Source organism: Acipenser ruthenus, chromosome 2, assembly GCF_902713425.1.
Source record: "Acipenser ruthenus chromosome 2, fAciRut3.2 maternal haplotype, whole genome shotgun sequence".
Taxonomy (NCBI): Eukaryota; Metazoa; Chordata; class Actinopteri; order Acipenseriformes; family Acipenseridae; genus Acipenser; species Acipenser ruthenus.
In genome coordinates this window covers 99,755,692-99,773,894 of record NC_081190.1, presented here as the reverse complement: position 1 = coordinate 99,773,894, position 18,203 = coordinate 99,755,692, and the positions used below count along the sequence as shown (strand labels likewise).

Here is an 18,203-nt window from a genome sequence, read left to right as displayed (position 1 = left end):
CTTATCACGGTGTGATTATAGGTGTAAATTAAACGTCTGTAAATTGTATTTTAGCTGTGGATATATGTCTTCAATGAGTCGTAGCAATCTGTGCCTCCCTCCCAGAGTTATGTTCCTATAGCCAGTTTTCAGTGAGCATTTGTCAGTAGATTAATTATGTTATGAATGACGTCATTGCTGGTGTCATATGTGATGTCATACCTATGCTGCGGGGCTCCCGAGTGGCGCATCCAGTAAAGGCGCGGAGTGCAGGATGTGCCCTAGAGCCTGGAGATTTCAGGTTCGAATCCAGGCTATGTCACAGCCGACCGTGACCAGGAGTTCCTAGGGGGCGGCGCACAATTGGCTGAGCGCTGCCCGGGTAAGGAGGGCTTAGGCCGGCAGGGGAATCCACGGCTCACTGCGCATCAGCGACCCCTGTGGCCGATAGGGCGCCTGTGGTTCTGCAGTGGAGCCGCCAGATCTGTGTTGTCCTCCGGCACTATAGGTCTGGTGGCATTGCTGTGGATCTGCAGTGCGAAAAATGACAGCTTGGCAGGAGCACGTTTCGGAGAACGCATGTTCCAGCCTCCGTTTCCCGGGTTGGCGGGGGGGTTGCGAGCGGTGAGCCAATACAGATAATAATTGTGCATGCTAAATTGGGGAGAAAAACCGGGGTAAAAAAATTGGCGACGACTAAATTTAAATAAATAAATAATTTTTTTTTTTTTTTTGGGCATTTTCCCAACATGTGGAGAATGTTACCATTTTAGCAATCGCATGTGTTTTGCATTGCATCATGATCAACCACAAATGGAGGAAGCATCTCTATAGCATTTGGTCCATTTGAGCTGGAACAACCAAATTTACAATCCACTGAGCCTTCCAAACCCCAAAGAATGAATGAATGAATGAATGAATGAATGAATGAATGAATGAATGGGCAGTTGACGATTTGTGGTACTAAAAATAGCCAAGAGGTCAGTTTGTGGACATGTGTGGCTGTTTGTAACATGAATACAGCACCATGACCTACACCCACCTAGTGCACATATGAAAATGTACGTTTGAGACAGAGGTGCTTTCACACTCCCAGTGTTACCTGACATACGAATCCCTAGCATGGGATATAAGAGCTGCACAAATGTATGGTCGCTCGCCATGCTCACCATTTCTTTCATTTAAATTGGTATAATCCAAGTGAAAAGAAATCAGTCATACAACAGTGAAAATGGCGTTTTACAATTCATTTTGTTGTTTTTATAGGCATTTTTATAAAATTGGGGGGAAAATTACCACGAGTTACACACACACACACACCAAGTCTAAATGTTGAGTAAATACTGATTACTGGTATATACAATCTTCAATCCAAATATTTTACAATTTGAGCCTTTTAGAGAGCATCTTGGGTTATACATTGGGCTGTTATGTAATGACACTTGAGCAGATGGATATAGTTATCTAGGATGTGTGATATACAGATAGAACACTGCTAACTAATAAAAAAAAAATAATAGTTCCTGCCCAGGCTTTTCCAGTCTCCCAGTGAATAGCCAGGAAGACCTAAACATTCTACAAAAGCAACTTCCAGTGAATATGTTTTTTTAAATAGTGACTTCTTTCCAAATGAATTCTAAATTAAGAAAAAAAAGGATTAAAATAAATTTCAGCAAAAACCTTTTAAAGTAATTACCCACAAAAAATGAAAACAAAACCCTACTAAATTAATGTACACCCATAACATACTTTGAAAATAATTACAAATAAATTGTATGTGTCTTTAAAGAAACTCTAGACCATAAAATGAAGGTAAAACTAAGGTATTGAATAGAGGAGAAATCAGACTTCTTTTAAGCCACATGCTTCAAGTGCATATGCAGCTCGGTATGTATTATATTAAGTAGCAGTGCAAGATTTCATTAACGATTCAAGAGAAAACAGGCTACTTATTATTGACGTACATTCCTCTTTTCTGTTTGACATTCCTGTCTCAAACACCACTTTGAATGAACCTTCAATAACTGTAACCTCTCAAGTTGTCAAATGCAACGAGTGTCAACCTTTGTACACTTCATACCCAGCACATCACAAAATCATCTTAACACTGTGAAGAACTCAGATTCTATTGTGAACTAAATACAACTTCGAGAAATCAATTAGACCTTCATCACCCTGCTCCCTCCCCCTTTAAAGACCTACACTGTCCGGTTTTCATATCAGGCATGACAGGTTTAAAAAAGGAGCACGTTGAATTTGAAGCACTACTATGGTACATTGTCTTCTTTAAGAAGTAAGAAATCCTCCTTGATTAAGGCATCCCAGATTATTTTCTCTTTTTGCATACAATGCAGGAATGCATTTTTTTTGTTGTAAACCTTTAGTTCTATAAGATCTTGAAGACCCTTGGCCAATCATTTCTATGAATCCAAATTAAAACATGTTAAAGAATGTGAGACCCCGGTGACATTTTTGTAGACAGACGAGGTTCACAAACGATGCAGTGAGGCAAAAAAGTATATATATATATATATATATATATATATATATATATATATATATATATAATAAATGTTTCCTGTAAGATTACAAGATGATCTTACAAGATGAAAATATATTATATATATATATATAGAGGTTATGTTTGTCTGTTGTTTTTGTTTGTTTAACACCCTCATAAGATCCTTAGACTGATAAATACTGTTATTTTATATAAACAGGCAGCGCAACACCGGTGAAGTCTTTATTTCTCAGCTGTGTCAGTGTCCTCAGCAGTGTTGTCAATGGGATTCCCAGCTGAAGTGTTCTCTTTGGGCCCTGTGTTCTGTGAGACGGGGGGCTGGTTGGCAGCAGTCGCTGGCCTGGATGAGGTGTTGGACGGGTGTCTCCGGCGCCCCCCTTCCTCTGCAGCAGAAGAGGAGGAGAGACGTCCCCTTCTACCAGCCTCCTCTCCGATTGGAGGCTGAAAGGAAATTCAGACATTGGTAATTATTTAGTTGTTTTCACCTTCCTAACACTGCCAAGATGAGACCTTGTGTGTCTTCTCTTGTGTGTCTTCTCTTGTGTTTTCTAGGTTCGATTAGAGTAATGCCCTTTTGAGGACAGGAGAATGACCAGGAGCAGAGTAATAGAGGGACACAACTCTTAACCTTTTAACATATTGAACATACAGTGCAGTCCGCTTATATGAATCCCATCCGTCCCGGATGATTTGATTCTTATAAGCGGTTGATTCTTAAAAGCGGACCGATATGATTACTGTGGTTGAGAATGAAAGCTTTGTTCCCTGCAGTGTAATGGGTTGACCACTAGATGTCGTGAGTATGCACAGGAATCACACAAAGTATTGTTTAGTTAGTGCGCCAACTGAGAGCTAGGTTTATTTTATTTGTTTGTTTTATTAGCGGTTGTTTCCCCACTGCACTGTAAGAAAAATAAAACCAACACCGGTTTTAAACTGCAAATCAAGACTCCAGCCTGATCATTTACACTGCCCTCGGCCATGTCACATTACAATTAGCAAAAGCGCCTCCGCGCATCAGCAGTTTAAATACAGTATACAAATGTCAATGGTACTCAATCACGTCAAAACAAGTCCTCGTGGGTAAGCATCAAAACAAGTCCTCGTGGGTAAGCAGCTTGTTATACGATCACGATTATGTTTACTCAAGGCTGCAGAATCCTATTTTACTACAGTATACTTGAGAAGTGATCGTCTCGTGAGGGTGCCTAGTTTAACTGCCCTGCAGTGTTACGTGTATGGCCTTTGAATTAAAATGACATTACAGTTTTTTACTATCAGGAATACCACTGCATTTAAGCATCAGTGGCTTACTTATTTTCAGTTGCGATGCAAATTTCAATTTTTCACTAAGCGGAGAGTCAAAGCTCCGCAATCCCCACCCCCTTAACCGCGCAGCGTCGCAATCCCACTCCCTCTACATGCATATCACACAATAACACTGCTATACTCCGTATGTATTCAATGAATGTGTATTCACTTTATTGAAACACATTTTCACTAAAAGAGAATGCAAAAAACATACCTGCACAATGCAGTGGCGCAGTCACGTTTGATTACAAACGATGCAGTGTTTCCTGCATCACTGCACTGTCCACACTGGGTACATGCCTAATCATGCGAGATGTGATCAAATTAAAATTCAAAAACAGCTCCATTGGCTGTACACATCATTGCACTTGATCAAGTACCGTATTACATGTAGTCAGTTTGCCTCGAAATTATTCTTATAAACGGACTGCTTGATTCTTACAAGCAGAGTATTTTACATTGGTTAGTATAGGAATGATTTGGTCCCAGTGGTTTTGATCACTATATGCAGTTGATTCTTATATCAGTGATTCTTATAAACATAGTGCACTGTACTACAATAACAGAGAAAACTAAATTCTGCTGTTTTATCACAGAAACTCACATCCACTCTGAAGTCCTCGAGTCTCTTGAACTTGCTCAGGTGCTCCTGAAGCCTGGGGTTGATGGGCTGGTTTTTGGCTTGAGAGTATTTTAGGAACGCCCAGAATTTCTCTAGTCCATACAGTTGTCCTAATAAAGAACATTTTACACAACACACATCTTAGTTTCTGTCATTCTTTTAAAATCATTATTTTTCTACACAATTGGAAATGCCCAATTGAAATGTCACCTTCTAACTGCAACCCACTTCCCCATCTGAATGGCTTATGATTAACTATTATCAGCGATTGGGCCTGCAAGATGCTGCTCGCACTAAAATTTGTACTATCCCATTTGCATTGATCAAACCAGTGGTGCGATAAAGCAAATATGTTGAACTTTATTTCAATCTACTTCTTGAATGAATGTTTGTTAAAGAAACAAAACAAATCACTTTATAAAAGAAAGACTACTGACCAGTTTCATAGTCTCTAAGCGTTTCTTCCTGGAAATCCTGAAAGATATCAGGCCTGAATCTCTTTTCCAAACCATAGCTGTAGAAGCGGAAGAGACACTCCAGGCCATACCTAGGGCAGAGAAACAGACCCCCGGAAACATGAAACAAATGCAACAGAGATGTAATCATGTGTTAAAAGCAACAGAGTCTCTACTCAGATGCCTCCTTTTTTATTTTGTTTTTTAAAATAAAATCTTCCTTATTCAGATTAAAAACTGGGTGCCTTTGGGCTCAATAATGTCAATTGGCTTTTCAGGTTCAAACACAAAGTGGCCTGCAGCGCTTGGATAGAAAACCTTGTGCCTCCATCAGAACTCTAACCTGAGAGATTACTCCAACTGGATTTGGATAATTGTAGACAAAAAACTTGTAACCAATAATGACCCTTGTCCATGCAACTTCAATTTATTATTACAATCTGAAAATGGTGTCATGTTTGCGAAGGTCTGGTTATTCTTCGTACCTGTAGTTTTCCTTTGCATCTTCCAAAGCTGACTGTTTAAACTCCTCATACATTTTCCTGTTAAAATGATCTCGGAGGAAAAATGACCAAAACCTAAACAAGGTATTCATTTCTTGAGACTGTCCGATTCCCAACCGTTTTCTCTCTGAGGAAAATAAATAAAAGTACAACTATAAAATACTTGGAGCGAATGCTAGACAGACAGTTGTGATAAACCCCAACCACTTGAATTCTTAATATAATTAACATTGTGTGTTCTGTAAGTAAATCATTTAATAATAACAATGGCGGTGTAGAGGGGCTTATTGGTTCTGGGTTTTTTTTACCCCCTCATGTTCCACTCATGTTTCAATCATTTTATCCTGCCTATTTTCCTCCTTTTGTGTGTGGACACCTTAGATGACTGTGTGGTATTCAACGCAAGTTTAAACCTCAACATCACCAGACAGTGCTAAAAATAATAAGCAGCCCATACATACCATTTAGGCACCTTCTGCGGTATTTGTGGTAGACTTGTTGTGTGAAGCCATTCTCTCTCAGAAGCTCATGGGAAGGATGTTGGAACTTGGGCAGAGAGTGGGGCGTGCAGCCATGGCTGTCAACCAGCAGAGTGCCTTCTGACGGTGAGGCATTGGAACTGCTAAGAAAACAAAACGCAATACAACACGGAAAACATTTGAGCAGCGTCTCTCAGAATGTCCGATTGAACTAAGAAGCTCTCGTTCAGCCCTATTCAAGACGTATCGGACTTCAGTCGAAGATCAGAAAAAAAGAGCCAGTATTTGCTATAATGGTCGGTCCACAACACCTTTACACTGCAGTGCACGAGAGTACCATTTAAAATAAAAAGGTGTGTTAAAACTTGGAGTCTTGTAGTTCCCCAAAATTCCTGTTAGTACATGTTTTTTTTTATCAGTGATGGAGTAGGACACTGCTGTAGGTGCAAGTTGTGGTCAGATCAATATACAGTGGGCTGGCCTTTTAAACATGAACCCCTCCATGAAGAGTTACCTGACTGATGATGTGCGTGGCCTGTGTTCTTTGGAGTCCATGACCCAGCCCACGTGGCACTCCAGTGGTGGGTTTGAGCTGTGCCGAGTCTTCCTCTTTCTGGGGGTCTGAAACAAACAATATAGTCATTAACCACAGATGCCGGAGTCATTGCACTTATCAGATTATATCAGGAATTGTTCAGTTCACCAAAACGTAATAGCACAAAACAGAACATCTGGTATATAGTTTCTTCTGTTGTTCTTGTTTTTTAATGTATACATTGTTACTATCTTCTACTGAGGCTTGATCAGCGTTTTGCATCCTGTAACACAGAACGTACAATGTTCATACTACTTTCAGGAACATGTAAAGTACAACATACACACACACATAAAGGTGAATTACCCTACTGACCGACCACAACTTCAAAATCTCTCCTAGCTATTTATCAATGTAATTAAACAAGATGGGACATCTGTCCAACTGTACAGTATATATTGTGATGTCATGCTAAAGTCACTAAAATCTGTAACCAAGCTTTATGTATCAAACCTGTTTTATAATTACATTTCCAGCCATTTAGTTCAATTTGTGCAGTTTAACTTTTGTTTTCTAAGACATTTCAAACCATTGTCCCCCGTGTTGAACAGAAAAGTTTCCATTTTCATTTTATTGTCAACTATGCCATCCTGCATGGAAGAGGGGTCTGGTCTACAGTGTCTCAAAGTGTATTTTGAAATTAAAAATGAGAAAAGAAAATAAGGAAGGTACTAAAGCCAATTAAGAGACTCTGATTTAACAAACATACTTTCTATCGTATAATCTGCACTGGTTTACAACTGTATAAAAGTGGTCAGTTTATTTTGGCAGTCTGTCTTTTTCTGTTTTGAGCGTGTTTTGATTGGAATCAAGTTACTTTTAATATGCAATTATAGATATATAATACAACTGTGTGAAGTCCATGGGAGTAATCTGTACCTTTCCATCGATGTTGCCCCCTTCTTTCACAACGGGGTAGAACCTTGGCGTTTTGGTGGGGTCCTGCATCCGGGGCGTGCGGGGTGTTTTGGGGGTTCTGGGTGGGTACACTATGGGAGACTCTGGTACAGTTGTTGGCAGTGACCGGGCGATGCTGGACACTGGTTGCTCTGGAGCTCCAAACAGCTTGTTAGCCAGCTCTTCTGTGAAACCTAAGGGTTGACAAGTAAGGTAATATATGGTTAAGAAGAGCAGGTGATACACTCTTTCAGTATACAATTTCAGTATGGATGTGGACACAGGTACATTATCCTGTATAAGTCCACTAAAGGGAACTGTAAACATAGGAAATGTCAATACATATGGATTCATCTGAGTGGTCAAACAAACATGTACATGTCAAACAGCTGGTCTCCAATCCTTAACACTTTAATATTCTGAATAAATAGGTCTTGCAATCACAATAAATCCAACTCAGAATTGTTCATATGCTGTTTATACCACCAGCATATTTACTTGTTATTTATAACTGGTACTGTAAGTGGTGTGGTGATAGGGCTGCTTTTATAAAACTCCTTCAGTAAAAACAATGATCTGTGTGTGGGGGATAATAAGACAGTACGGTTCTAAAATTACACCCCATTTATGCACCAACAAAAAACAACCCAAAAGTTATGTAACTGAGGGGATGAACCAAGGCTGCTGGCTAAACTCCATTCCACTGTCAGATTTACTTTGTAATACTAAGGACACCCATTTTAGCTTGCTAGACATGTGGATTAATTAACATGTGTATATATTTGTACAATATTTGTCCCTTTCTGACAAACATCTGGCACTTACACAAGTACTATAGCCCTTAACAGAAAAATAATCATTCAACACATTTCCAGTTTCTAGCAAAAGCAGCTATGTAATGTAAAGATAAAAATATTTTAGACGACATTTATGCCTCAACAGATAATTAATTAAGATGATACAGGGCATAAAATAACTTAGTTGCAGGGCAGACAAGTTTAATGGCTGTTCATATCATATCTGGGTACAGATGCAGCAGCTGAGTAAAAAGGGCCCTATCTTCTGTAAAAGAGTTAAGTTTGAGAACAGCATGAAGCCATGCTCTACTAAAGTTTGTGGGGAGTTTTCCTTAAAACTGCTGACCGAAAATATCATGCAGCAGGGAAACATGCAGACAAAGCTACTGATCTGGACGAGGGCTCTCTACCTTGCTGTGGTTTGGGAGGGCCAGGCGGCACTTCCTGGGCAGGATCGACTGCAGGTTCAGGAGCCAGATTGTCAAACTGCTCTTTGCTGATCAGATTCAGCTTCTTGAAGTTCTCCACCTCCTGCTGTAACAAACAGAGAAAAAAGTCACAGTGAAAACTAAACATTAGCAATGGCCCAGACTGAATGAAAGCCTGTAATATTGACCGGTTAAAGTAGAATTTTATTGTTCCCTTAGCTCCGAGTTATGCGTTTTAACAAGTATTTAAAGACTACAAGGCCCAACTGAGTTCTGGAAGTATGTTCAAGTTTACTGACACAGACACTGGATTTTCAGCCCAATTATTATTCAGGGGATGCATGTTATTGTATAGTTGTTTTAGTGCTTGTATGACTAGGATTTTTGTCAGAATTACTACAAAAAGTAAAAAAAAATTAAAATACAGCTCATATAACTTAATTTAAAAACAGTTAGTAATGTAATGTAATGCATTAAATTATCACATCTTTTCAATATTGACACAATATTGTACATTCACACACATTCAGCTCAGATAAGCTGGTTTCAGATTTGTAAAGTACTTGTAACCTTGAACGTCAGGTAAGTCGGTCCCTTTTAGATAATTTGCATTGCTTGTAAACTGCCACCTTGTGGTGAGGGGAATCATAGCAATTATTTAATTGTCTTACAAAAATAAACTGTCTGTAAATTAGGCATATTTATGTAAAACACGATGGGGTTAAATTAGCCACACATATACTAACTTTTTTTTGTCTATTCTCTCAACAAGCCTACCAAGAAGGAATATTAGGCTTACTTTTATGGTGGTATATTCAGTGTCGCTTTCGTCCATCCACAGGTCCTGCTCGTAGTAATATAAGCCGTCGTTGATGGCCTTGGCCAGGTCGCTGGTGATTTTGGCCCGCGAGACGTGGTTGCCAGTGCGGTCTCCCCCGGGGTGTTTGCGCAGGTGGGGCGGGGTCTGCGTGACAATCAGGATCTTGTTGACGTCGTGGTCATCGATTTCGTTGTCCGAGTCGTCGTCGGACCAGTCAGTGAAGTTGTTTTTGCGGCCAGTGATCTGCTCCATCTCCTCGTCAAACATGAAGTCCAGCTCCTCCTGCTCTGCCTCCTGTGGGGGCGTCTGCTTCAGCTTGGGGCTTGGACCTGGCTGGGGCTCTGCACTTTCCTGGAATGAAAAAGAAACATGTTACTTCAGAAGCCTTTCTTTGCACGTGCCCACCATCTCTCCGTCCTTCTCACTATCCATACAGAGCCCTGGATTCTGTTGCCACTTGTCCTACTTTAGATCACAGCCCGATGAGGAAGAATGGATTGAGAAATGTCCTCATTTTAGACAAACTGAAATGCAGCAAGCTCAGCAAGAAAGCTAATGTTGACTGACAATGTTACTTAAAGATGGACACTTGAAAAAGAATCGTACTGGGAAAGCCTGGTTTATGTATTATTTAGGCAAGAAACTAAGGATCACATCATCAACAGTTCATACAGGGAGAAAACCTGAGGTTAATTTACTCTGCAGCATGTCTGTGCAGTAGCAATATCAAAAAAGCCTGCCCTCTTTCTAAAGCCCTAATATGACAGCTCCATCCAATTACAAAGGAAAGGAAATGTGCTCCTGGTGACAGTCCACTCTAATGCAAAACATTGACAAATCAGCTAGTTTACAGTGCAGCACTGGCAGCAATGCCTATCAAAGGGTTTGGGGAGAAATGTAAATGAGGTAACCCGATTTAAAAAAAAAAAAAAAAAAAAAAAAAAAAAAAAGCTATATACAATTGGTACACACCAATTCTTGCATACTGTGAAGCAGTACAGTATGCTGTCCAATTGAGGAAAGGCAAACAGAACATAGAACTGAACATATTCTTCAGAATCTACACTGGGGTCACTCAGTAAAATTACCAAGTTAAATACTTGAATTCAGTGAATCTTACCTTTAATGCAGTGCTACTTTTGATTTGATTTGTCTCAAACTATTGGTTAATAATATTTGATATAACAGAAAATTCTTTGAGAAAAACAACAGCTTCATCTAGGAAACTGTTGAGCTAGGTCTGTATTTTATCAGACATAAATACCAATCATATGTAATCATGCAACAAACTAGGAGGCAGTAATTGCTTACTATGGAATACTGTACAAAATCCTTACCACCTGTGTGTCGATACTCTACTATGACACACGTCATTAAAAAGGTCCAATATATACTTGGTTTTATGGTTCTAGGTCACATTCTGCATCCCTGAATAAAGTGGACCCCCCTTCAATGTGTAACCTCCCTCAAACCATGTGGTTAATACAGCTTGCAAACTCCCTGCACCTGGTGTTTGTGGCGAGCTGTCACTTTGCAATTACATTGCCATCAAACTGCAAATATACTCTATGAACCTGGTTTTTGACAACTACACAGTACTGAAACTGCCCTTGTTAAAGGTACAAACGATCTTCTCATGGAAGCTGACTCAGGTGCGTTATCAATTTTAATTTTGCTGGACCATAGTGCTGCATTCGACACTGTAAATCATGCTATCCTACTTGATAGGTTAGAGTGTTTGGCATTTCTGGCATTGCACTAAAAAGGTTTCAGTCTTATCTTACTGGGCGTCAACACTTCGTCTCCCTTGACGGTTTTAGTTCTGAGGTTGGGCTGGTAACATCTGATGTCCCACAAGGCTCAATTTTGGGCCCTCTACTATTTAGTATTTACATGTTTCCCCTTGGTCACACACTAAGATTACATGGCCTGAATTATCATGTTTATGCAGATGACACCCAAATGTATGTGCATACTAAATCTGATGTTGATGTTGCTGCCTCTGTGCTTGCTGATTGCATTTCTTATATTAAGAATTGGATGTCACAAAACTTTCTGCATCTTAACTGTGACAAGACAGAGGTTATGTTGCTAGGCACTGCCCACCAGTTACGTAAAACCAATGCTGTAAACTTGTCAGTTGATGGCACTATGCTTGAGTTTAGATCCAAAATGAGAAATGTGGGAGTTACTTTTGATCCTGGATTAACTTTTGAGCCTCATGTGCAGAATACTGTTAAGGCATAATTTTTCCACATTAGAAACATCGCTAGGGTGCGACCTATGCTTTCTGCTTCTGTAGTTGAAAAGCTGGTTCATGCATTAGTTTTTTTGAGGATTACGTATTGTCTCCAAAAGCACACTGTCCAAATTACAACATGTTCAGAACTCAGCAGCTCGTGTCCTGACAAGGTCACATGCAAGGGATCATATCACTCCTGTTCTAGTCCCTGCACTGGTTGCCTGTCAGGTTTTGAGTTGCTTTTAAAATTTTACTTCTTACTTTTAAGGTTTTACATGGCTTGGCTCCACTGTATTTATCTGATCTCTTATCAGTCTGCACCGCTTCACGCAACTTTCGATCAACTGATCTTGGATTATTATTATTATTATAATATTACTGTGCGTATTAACCAACACCTTTCAGAGGTCACATTCCTCTGCAGCCACTGTCTTTTCCACAGGTCGCTCTTCACCACATATGGACCAATCAGTTGCAAATCTTTGAAGACCCGTGACTAAGTAGTCCTAGGTTCCCCAGCTGCTGAAATATAAGCCAACAACTCTAAACCTTATGCAATCACATGACACATCACATGGTTTGACAAAATTGCCTTGCGATGTGCCTATTTTATTTAACAGTTCATGCACTCAAAGCAGACCTGGTTGGGAACACAGGGACTCCAACTGTACAGCTCCTTGCAAGTGGTTTTAATTTGCGCTTAATTAGGCACACCTGAGCTGAATTAGGCAAATCAGAGAGGAAAAGTTTAGGTAGGCTGAACAGTAAAACCAGGAAATGGCTCAAAGTGCTATGCAATGCAATCACTAAATGTAGAAGCAAAATTTCAGTCATTTGTTTTATTAATCGCTGTAACAATAGTCAAGTCCTGGATGCGTGCAATGAGGAAGACCTCTCTGGTCTTCACGAGAGAACTCAGTGTCCATGAGTGGACACCTGAATACTCAACTGCAGTAAAAAGGGATTCCAAGTTGGCCTTAGGGCAGGTGAGGCCACTACTGAGCATATCATTATCAATATCCTGCAAATGAAACAAAAACGACAGAGAAAACTTGAGAGAAAAGTAAAAATGTGCAAAAGTTGACATATGAAAAAAATAACAGCATGCTTTCACAAAATATCCCCTTTTAGAATCAGGCAGAAAACACTGAACACAGAGGGGTTTATGAACCATGCAAATAAATTTAAACTAGAAAACATTCATTCTTAACAAATTACAGATCACATCCCAACTAAGGTTATGGTTTCTACAGCACAGAAAACAATGCACATATTAACATTATGTACATTAACACTTTAAGCATTTCAGATACACTAACCAAGTCTTAAAGCACTTCCTCTGGTTCTGCAAGCTGAGAATAGTAAGATTTCCATCCATTCATCGAGCGAGTTTATAAGTTACTCCGTTAAATTGTTACAAAAATAGTAGCGACATAAGGGCGAAAAAATGGTTTTCCATCCACTTCAAATTCTAGCAAATTCCCTGTGACGTTTCGTGATGTCACAGCCTAATTTGCATGTGTCGGTACGTTTTCAGGTTATTTGCAAGAAATATACTCGCTAGATGATTTTCCAGACATTTTTTTAACTCGTTCGCTAGTCTAGCGAGTATATTCTACAATAAAATGTACATCCCGTATGGGAAAACTGAACCTGCAGTGAGTTTCAAAAATGATGTAAATAGTGTTGCATGCGTAAAAGGTACTTACAAAGGTAAAGATATAAAACCTGCAGCATTATTTTCACATATTTTCCCACTAGTTTAAACGTTGCTTATTCTATTTCTGCTCTTTTGTTAGAAGTCTTCCAATTTTGTGCAGCACAATGTACTAGGATGCATACTACTAAACAGCATAAGCACAAAGAAAAAAGAAAAAGAAAACCATTGTATGATTATAAAGCCATTTAAAAAGTATGTGTGTGTATACTGTGTGTATATATATATATATATATATATATATATATATATATATATATATATATTATATATATATATATATATACACACACACAGTATACACACACATACTTTTTAATATAATGGACGCTTTTATTAAGAAAAAAAGACAATTAAACATTCAGTTTGTTTAACTTAATTTTAAAGCTGAGGGAACACAGAGCCACTTTGCTGCTTGGAACTTGGTTTCAGGAGACTAGGTTTCAAGCCACTGCATGGCGCACCAGTGGAGACTTGAGGAGACTAGTGGTTCCAAATCAGCCATCAAAAACCCACTTTTAACATGGGAGAAAATAATTACTGAATAAAGAATAAAAAGATTAACAAATTCTGACATGATTTCTCAGTTTGTGTTATTATTGCCAACATCCGAAATGATTAAAAAAAAATAACCGACAATTCTCCCATTTACAAATTGCAGTCGGGTTGTGGGGGGGGTGTTTACGGAGTAATTTATTTTAAATGAATATCTTCAGCAAAAGGTGACGCACTCAATAAGATTTGCTTGTGCGATTATCAGGCAAATCAGCACATCTTTGTCAGTGACACTATAAAATAAAAACAAATGAACGATTTCAAAATTACAGTTTAATAACATAATACACATTCAAACAACTCACACACTAGGAAATTAACTTTCTACCACGTTATTTATCAGTAGTCTAACAAAATAAAAAAAAGGTAAATTTATTTTACGCACACATATATATATGTGCAAAACCGTTTCTTGCTCTTATGTTATGTTAACTGTTTTTTTTGCCAGTATTTTCTTAAACAAAATAGCTTTTTTTTTTTTAATAGACTTTATTTTTTCCTAGAAATGAATGGGTAGAAACTTTGAACATAAAACGTAAACAAATCAAGTGCAGAGACATCATCATATTCGTTCAGTAATTGTAAAAATAATTGTGTTTCTTGTTTGCTCCACGTCACTGTTTTTTATCATCAGAGCATGTGCATTAAACAATGTGACGTCACTGGAATGGTGAAGGCGGCGCTAGTGCCAGAAATACACTCGTTACGGTTTTCCATGCTAGTGTTGAATAAAATGTCGCTGCGAGTAAAAAATAAAACCACCTCTAGCGAGCGATCTTGTCATGCGAGTAAAAACTTCTTAAAAGTCAACTTAAACCGTTTTCCATAGCGTTTGTCGCATATATGTTCTTATTCGCATAAGTTTTACCGAGCTTAAAAGTTGGATGGAAAAAGGCCTATTGAAGTAAGAAATGCTAAGGTCTATTCTTAATAACCGTATTCTATTACTTTTATAAATTTCTGTGCTGCCATCAAAAGTGTCTGGATACCCAGTTCCTGTCATTAAGAAGTTATTAGATGCCTTATTCGAGTCATTAAGATAACTTAAGATAATAATTTCATATGTGTGGTTACTGGAGTCTGGCTATTATATTCATTGTTACTGTGTTCACATTTCCTTTTTTGTAAGGTAGAGCAAAGCCCACACAATTTTGCCCTGTTCACACAAGCATTTTTACACTGGTATCATTGCGGAACCGTACCGAAACATCTGTCCAGACTGGAGTTCTTATTCGTGTCGTACCGATACAACTGTATTGGAACGAAACTCAAAAAAGAGCAGGTTTTGTACCAGGACTGTTTCAATACGACTCGGAACAGCTTCAGTGTGGACAGGTAAACCGACACGGTATCGATACAGTTAAGTGTGGACAGGTAAACCGACACGGTATCGATACAGTTAAGTGTGGACAGGTAAACCGACACGGTATCGATACAGTTAAGTGTGGACAGGTAAACCGACACGGTATCGATACAGTTAAGTCAGTATACCGATACAAGTGTGAACAGGGCTTTTGAATGTACAGACAATTTATGAATGGGTGGATATTTAGATGTGCAGCTTCCTGGAAAGTGTCAGGACCATCCTAGAGCTATCTGTATTTGAATATGATGTGATGGTTGCGTGCCATATTAGTGGGAAGAGCAATAAGGGAGACCTAACTGAGGGAACTAGACATCGGCCAACAGCCGTGTGGAATGTGATACCGCAGAGAGGGATGAATACATCTGTTGCTGCCTGACTAGAAGACCTATTGTCAAGTAAAACAGGCACATCGTGTGAACAATGCATACAAATTCTGCGACCTTGTGGAGGGACAAACAAAGGCTTTTCAGTATCGTGCACACTAAAGGAGGCTCCACAAAATACTAAACGTGTATGTTTGGGTAGAGGACTGATACATTACACTGTATGTAGATGTATGAACAGCAAAATTTAAAAAAAAGCTCACCTTTGGTTTGGCTGGAGAAGGGCGGTGCCTTTTCTTCACTTCTACCCAGGGCTCAGACTCCAGGTCAGGCAGACTTGTGGACAGCCCTTTAGACATGGTCTGCAGGTTGCTGGGTTCCTGGTTCTTCTTTGGACTGATTATGCTCGCTCTTGGAGAGCTGGGTGCAGACTCTACAACACAGAGAAGCGTATGCATCCATCACTATAGATCTGCTTTTGTGCTGTTTTCGGCAACTGGATACTTATTCTAAATCCCACAACCTCATTTTACTTTCTAGGCCACCTCATATGCGCAATAACACTCCTGAGGCGTGCTATGCTACTCAGTGACCATCCACCCTTCTGATTGTTAAGAACATAAGAACATAAGAAAGTTTACAAACGAGAGGAGGCCATTCAGCCCATCTTGCTCGTTTGGTTGTTAGTAGCTTATTGATCCCAGAATCTCATCAAGCAGCTTCTTGAAGGATCCCAGGGTGTCAGCTTCAACAACATTACTGGGGAGTTGGTTCCAGACCCTCACAATTCTCTGTGTAAAAAAGTGCCTCCTATTTTCTGTTCTGAATGCCCCTTTATCTAATCTCCATTTATGACCCCAGGTCCTTTTTTCTTTTTTCAAGTCAAAGAAGTCCCCCGGGTTGACATTGTCTATACCTTTTAGGATTTTGAATGTTTGAATCAGATCGCCGCGTAGTCTTCTTTGTTCAAGACTGAATAGATTCAATTCTTTTAGCCTGTCTGCATACGACATGCCTTTTAAACCCGGGATAATTCTGGTCGCTCTCTTTGCACTCTTTCTAGAGCAGCAATATCCTTTTTGTAACGAGGTGACCAGAACTGAACACAGTATTCTAGGTGAGGTCTTACTAATGCATTGTAGAGTTTTAACATTACTTCCCTTGATTTAAATTCAACACTTCTCACAATATATCCAAGCATCTTGTTAGCCTTTTTTATAGCTTCCCCACATTGTCTAGATGAAGACATTTCTGAGTCAACATAAACTCCTAGGTCTTTTTCATAGTTCCCTTCTTCAATTTCACTATCTCCCATATGATCTTTATAATGCACATTTTTATTGCCCGCATGCAATACTTTACACTTTTCTCTATTAAATTTCATTTGCCATGTGTCTGCCCAATTTTGAATGCTGTCTAGATCATTTTGAATGACCTTTGCTGCTTCAACAGTGTCTGCCACTCCTCCTATTTTTGTGTCGTCTGCAAATTTAACGAGTTTGCTTACTATATCAGAGTCTAAATCATTAATGTAGATTAGGAATAGCAGAGGACCTAATACCGATCCCTGTGGTACACCACTGGTTACCTCACTCCATTTCGAGGTTTCTCCTCTAATCAGTACTTTCTGTTTTCTACCTGTTAACCACTCCCTAATCCACGTGCATGCATTTCCTTGAATCCCTACTGCGTTCAGTTTCAGAATTAATCTTTTATGCGGGACTTTGTCAAAAGCTTTCTGGAAATCTAAATAAACCATGTCGTATGCTTTGCAGTTATCCATTTTCAATGTTGCATCCTCAAAAAAGTCAAGTAGGTTAGTTAGACATGATCTCCCTTTCCTAAAACCATGCTGGCTGTCTCCCAGGATATTGTTACCATATAGGTAATTTTCCATTTTGGATCTTATTATAGTTTCCATAAGTTTACATATAATAGAAGTCAGGCTTATTGGTCTGTAGTTACCTGGTTCGGTTTTGTCTCCCTTTTTGTGGATTACTGTGTTACTGTTTAAAACATAAATAAACAACTTGTACAATAAAAAAAAATAGCTTAGATAGCTTAAATATCTCCCAAAGAGGGCCATCCTGGAATGCTAGGTGTCTTGGATGAGCTTTAAGAGGAGCTGAGTCTCAATTGTAAAAGGGCACGCACATATCCTTAACATCTTATTTTTATTTTATTTATGCATTTATTTGACAGGGACAACATACAATTTTTTAACATTTATGACATGTCAAGATATATTGCTCCCAGATACAAAACTAATACAATAACATAACACATAACAATACAGAAACATCCCAGAACAGCCCCAAAACAGCCAGTGTCCTTTCCCGATGTTCTTACATGACTGCTGCACACATACCTGTGGTTTGCGTGGTGAAGGCCTGTCGTGGTATAAACTCTGGGCAGTTGATTAGCTGGGAGAAGTCAGTTCGAGGGGCGTCACGGGGAGCAGGGCCTGGTATAGGCCAGAGCTCAGGATTCACTTTCCTCCGGATCTTGTGGTCTATAATCTCCACCTCAGTGCTGTCTTTCAGAGCCTGAGCACAGCAAAAGCATTTCAGTCAAGACTGGGGCTTTTATTTAT

General features: G+C 39.2%; 1 protein-coding gene across 6 annotated transcripts in view; it reads right to left on the bottom strand.

Annotated features, from left to right (window-relative positions):
- Positions 1–1,211: 1,211 nt before the first annotated feature.
- LOC117409364 (la-related protein 1B-like) overlaps positions 1,212–18,203 on the bottom strand; it is a 42,639-nt gene continuing 25,647 nt past the window's right edge. For 4 of the 6 annotated variants that reach the window (XM_034015295.3, XM_059004734.1, XM_059004719.1 and 1 more), the window contains 12 exons: positions 17,979–18,156; positions 15,874–16,043; positions 12,599–12,670; positions 9,387–9,758; positions 8,570–8,693; positions 7,345–7,556; positions 6,385–6,491; positions 5,853–6,013; positions 5,374–5,518; positions 4,871–4,980; positions 4,416–4,543; positions 1,212–2,941 (listed from right to left, as the gene is read on the bottom strand). In XM_034015295.3, the coding sequence (XP_033871186.2) occupies positions 2,723–2,941; positions 4,416–4,543; positions 4,871–4,980; positions 5,374–5,518; positions 5,853–6,013; positions 6,385–6,491; positions 7,345–7,556; positions 8,570–8,693; positions 9,387–9,758; positions 12,599–12,670; positions 15,874–16,043; positions 17,979–18,156 (1,998 nt within the window). In that variant the 3' untranslated portion in view covers positions 1,212–2,722. The remainder of the gene's footprint in view (positions 2,942–4,415; positions 4,544–4,870; positions 4,981–5,373; positions 5,519–5,852; positions 6,014–6,384; positions 6,492–7,344; positions 7,557–8,569; positions 8,694–9,386; positions 9,759–12,598; positions 12,671–15,873; positions 16,044–17,978; positions 18,157–18,203) is intronic. The other 2 variants (XM_059004711.1, XM_059004727.1) reach the window with 2 other exon arrangements.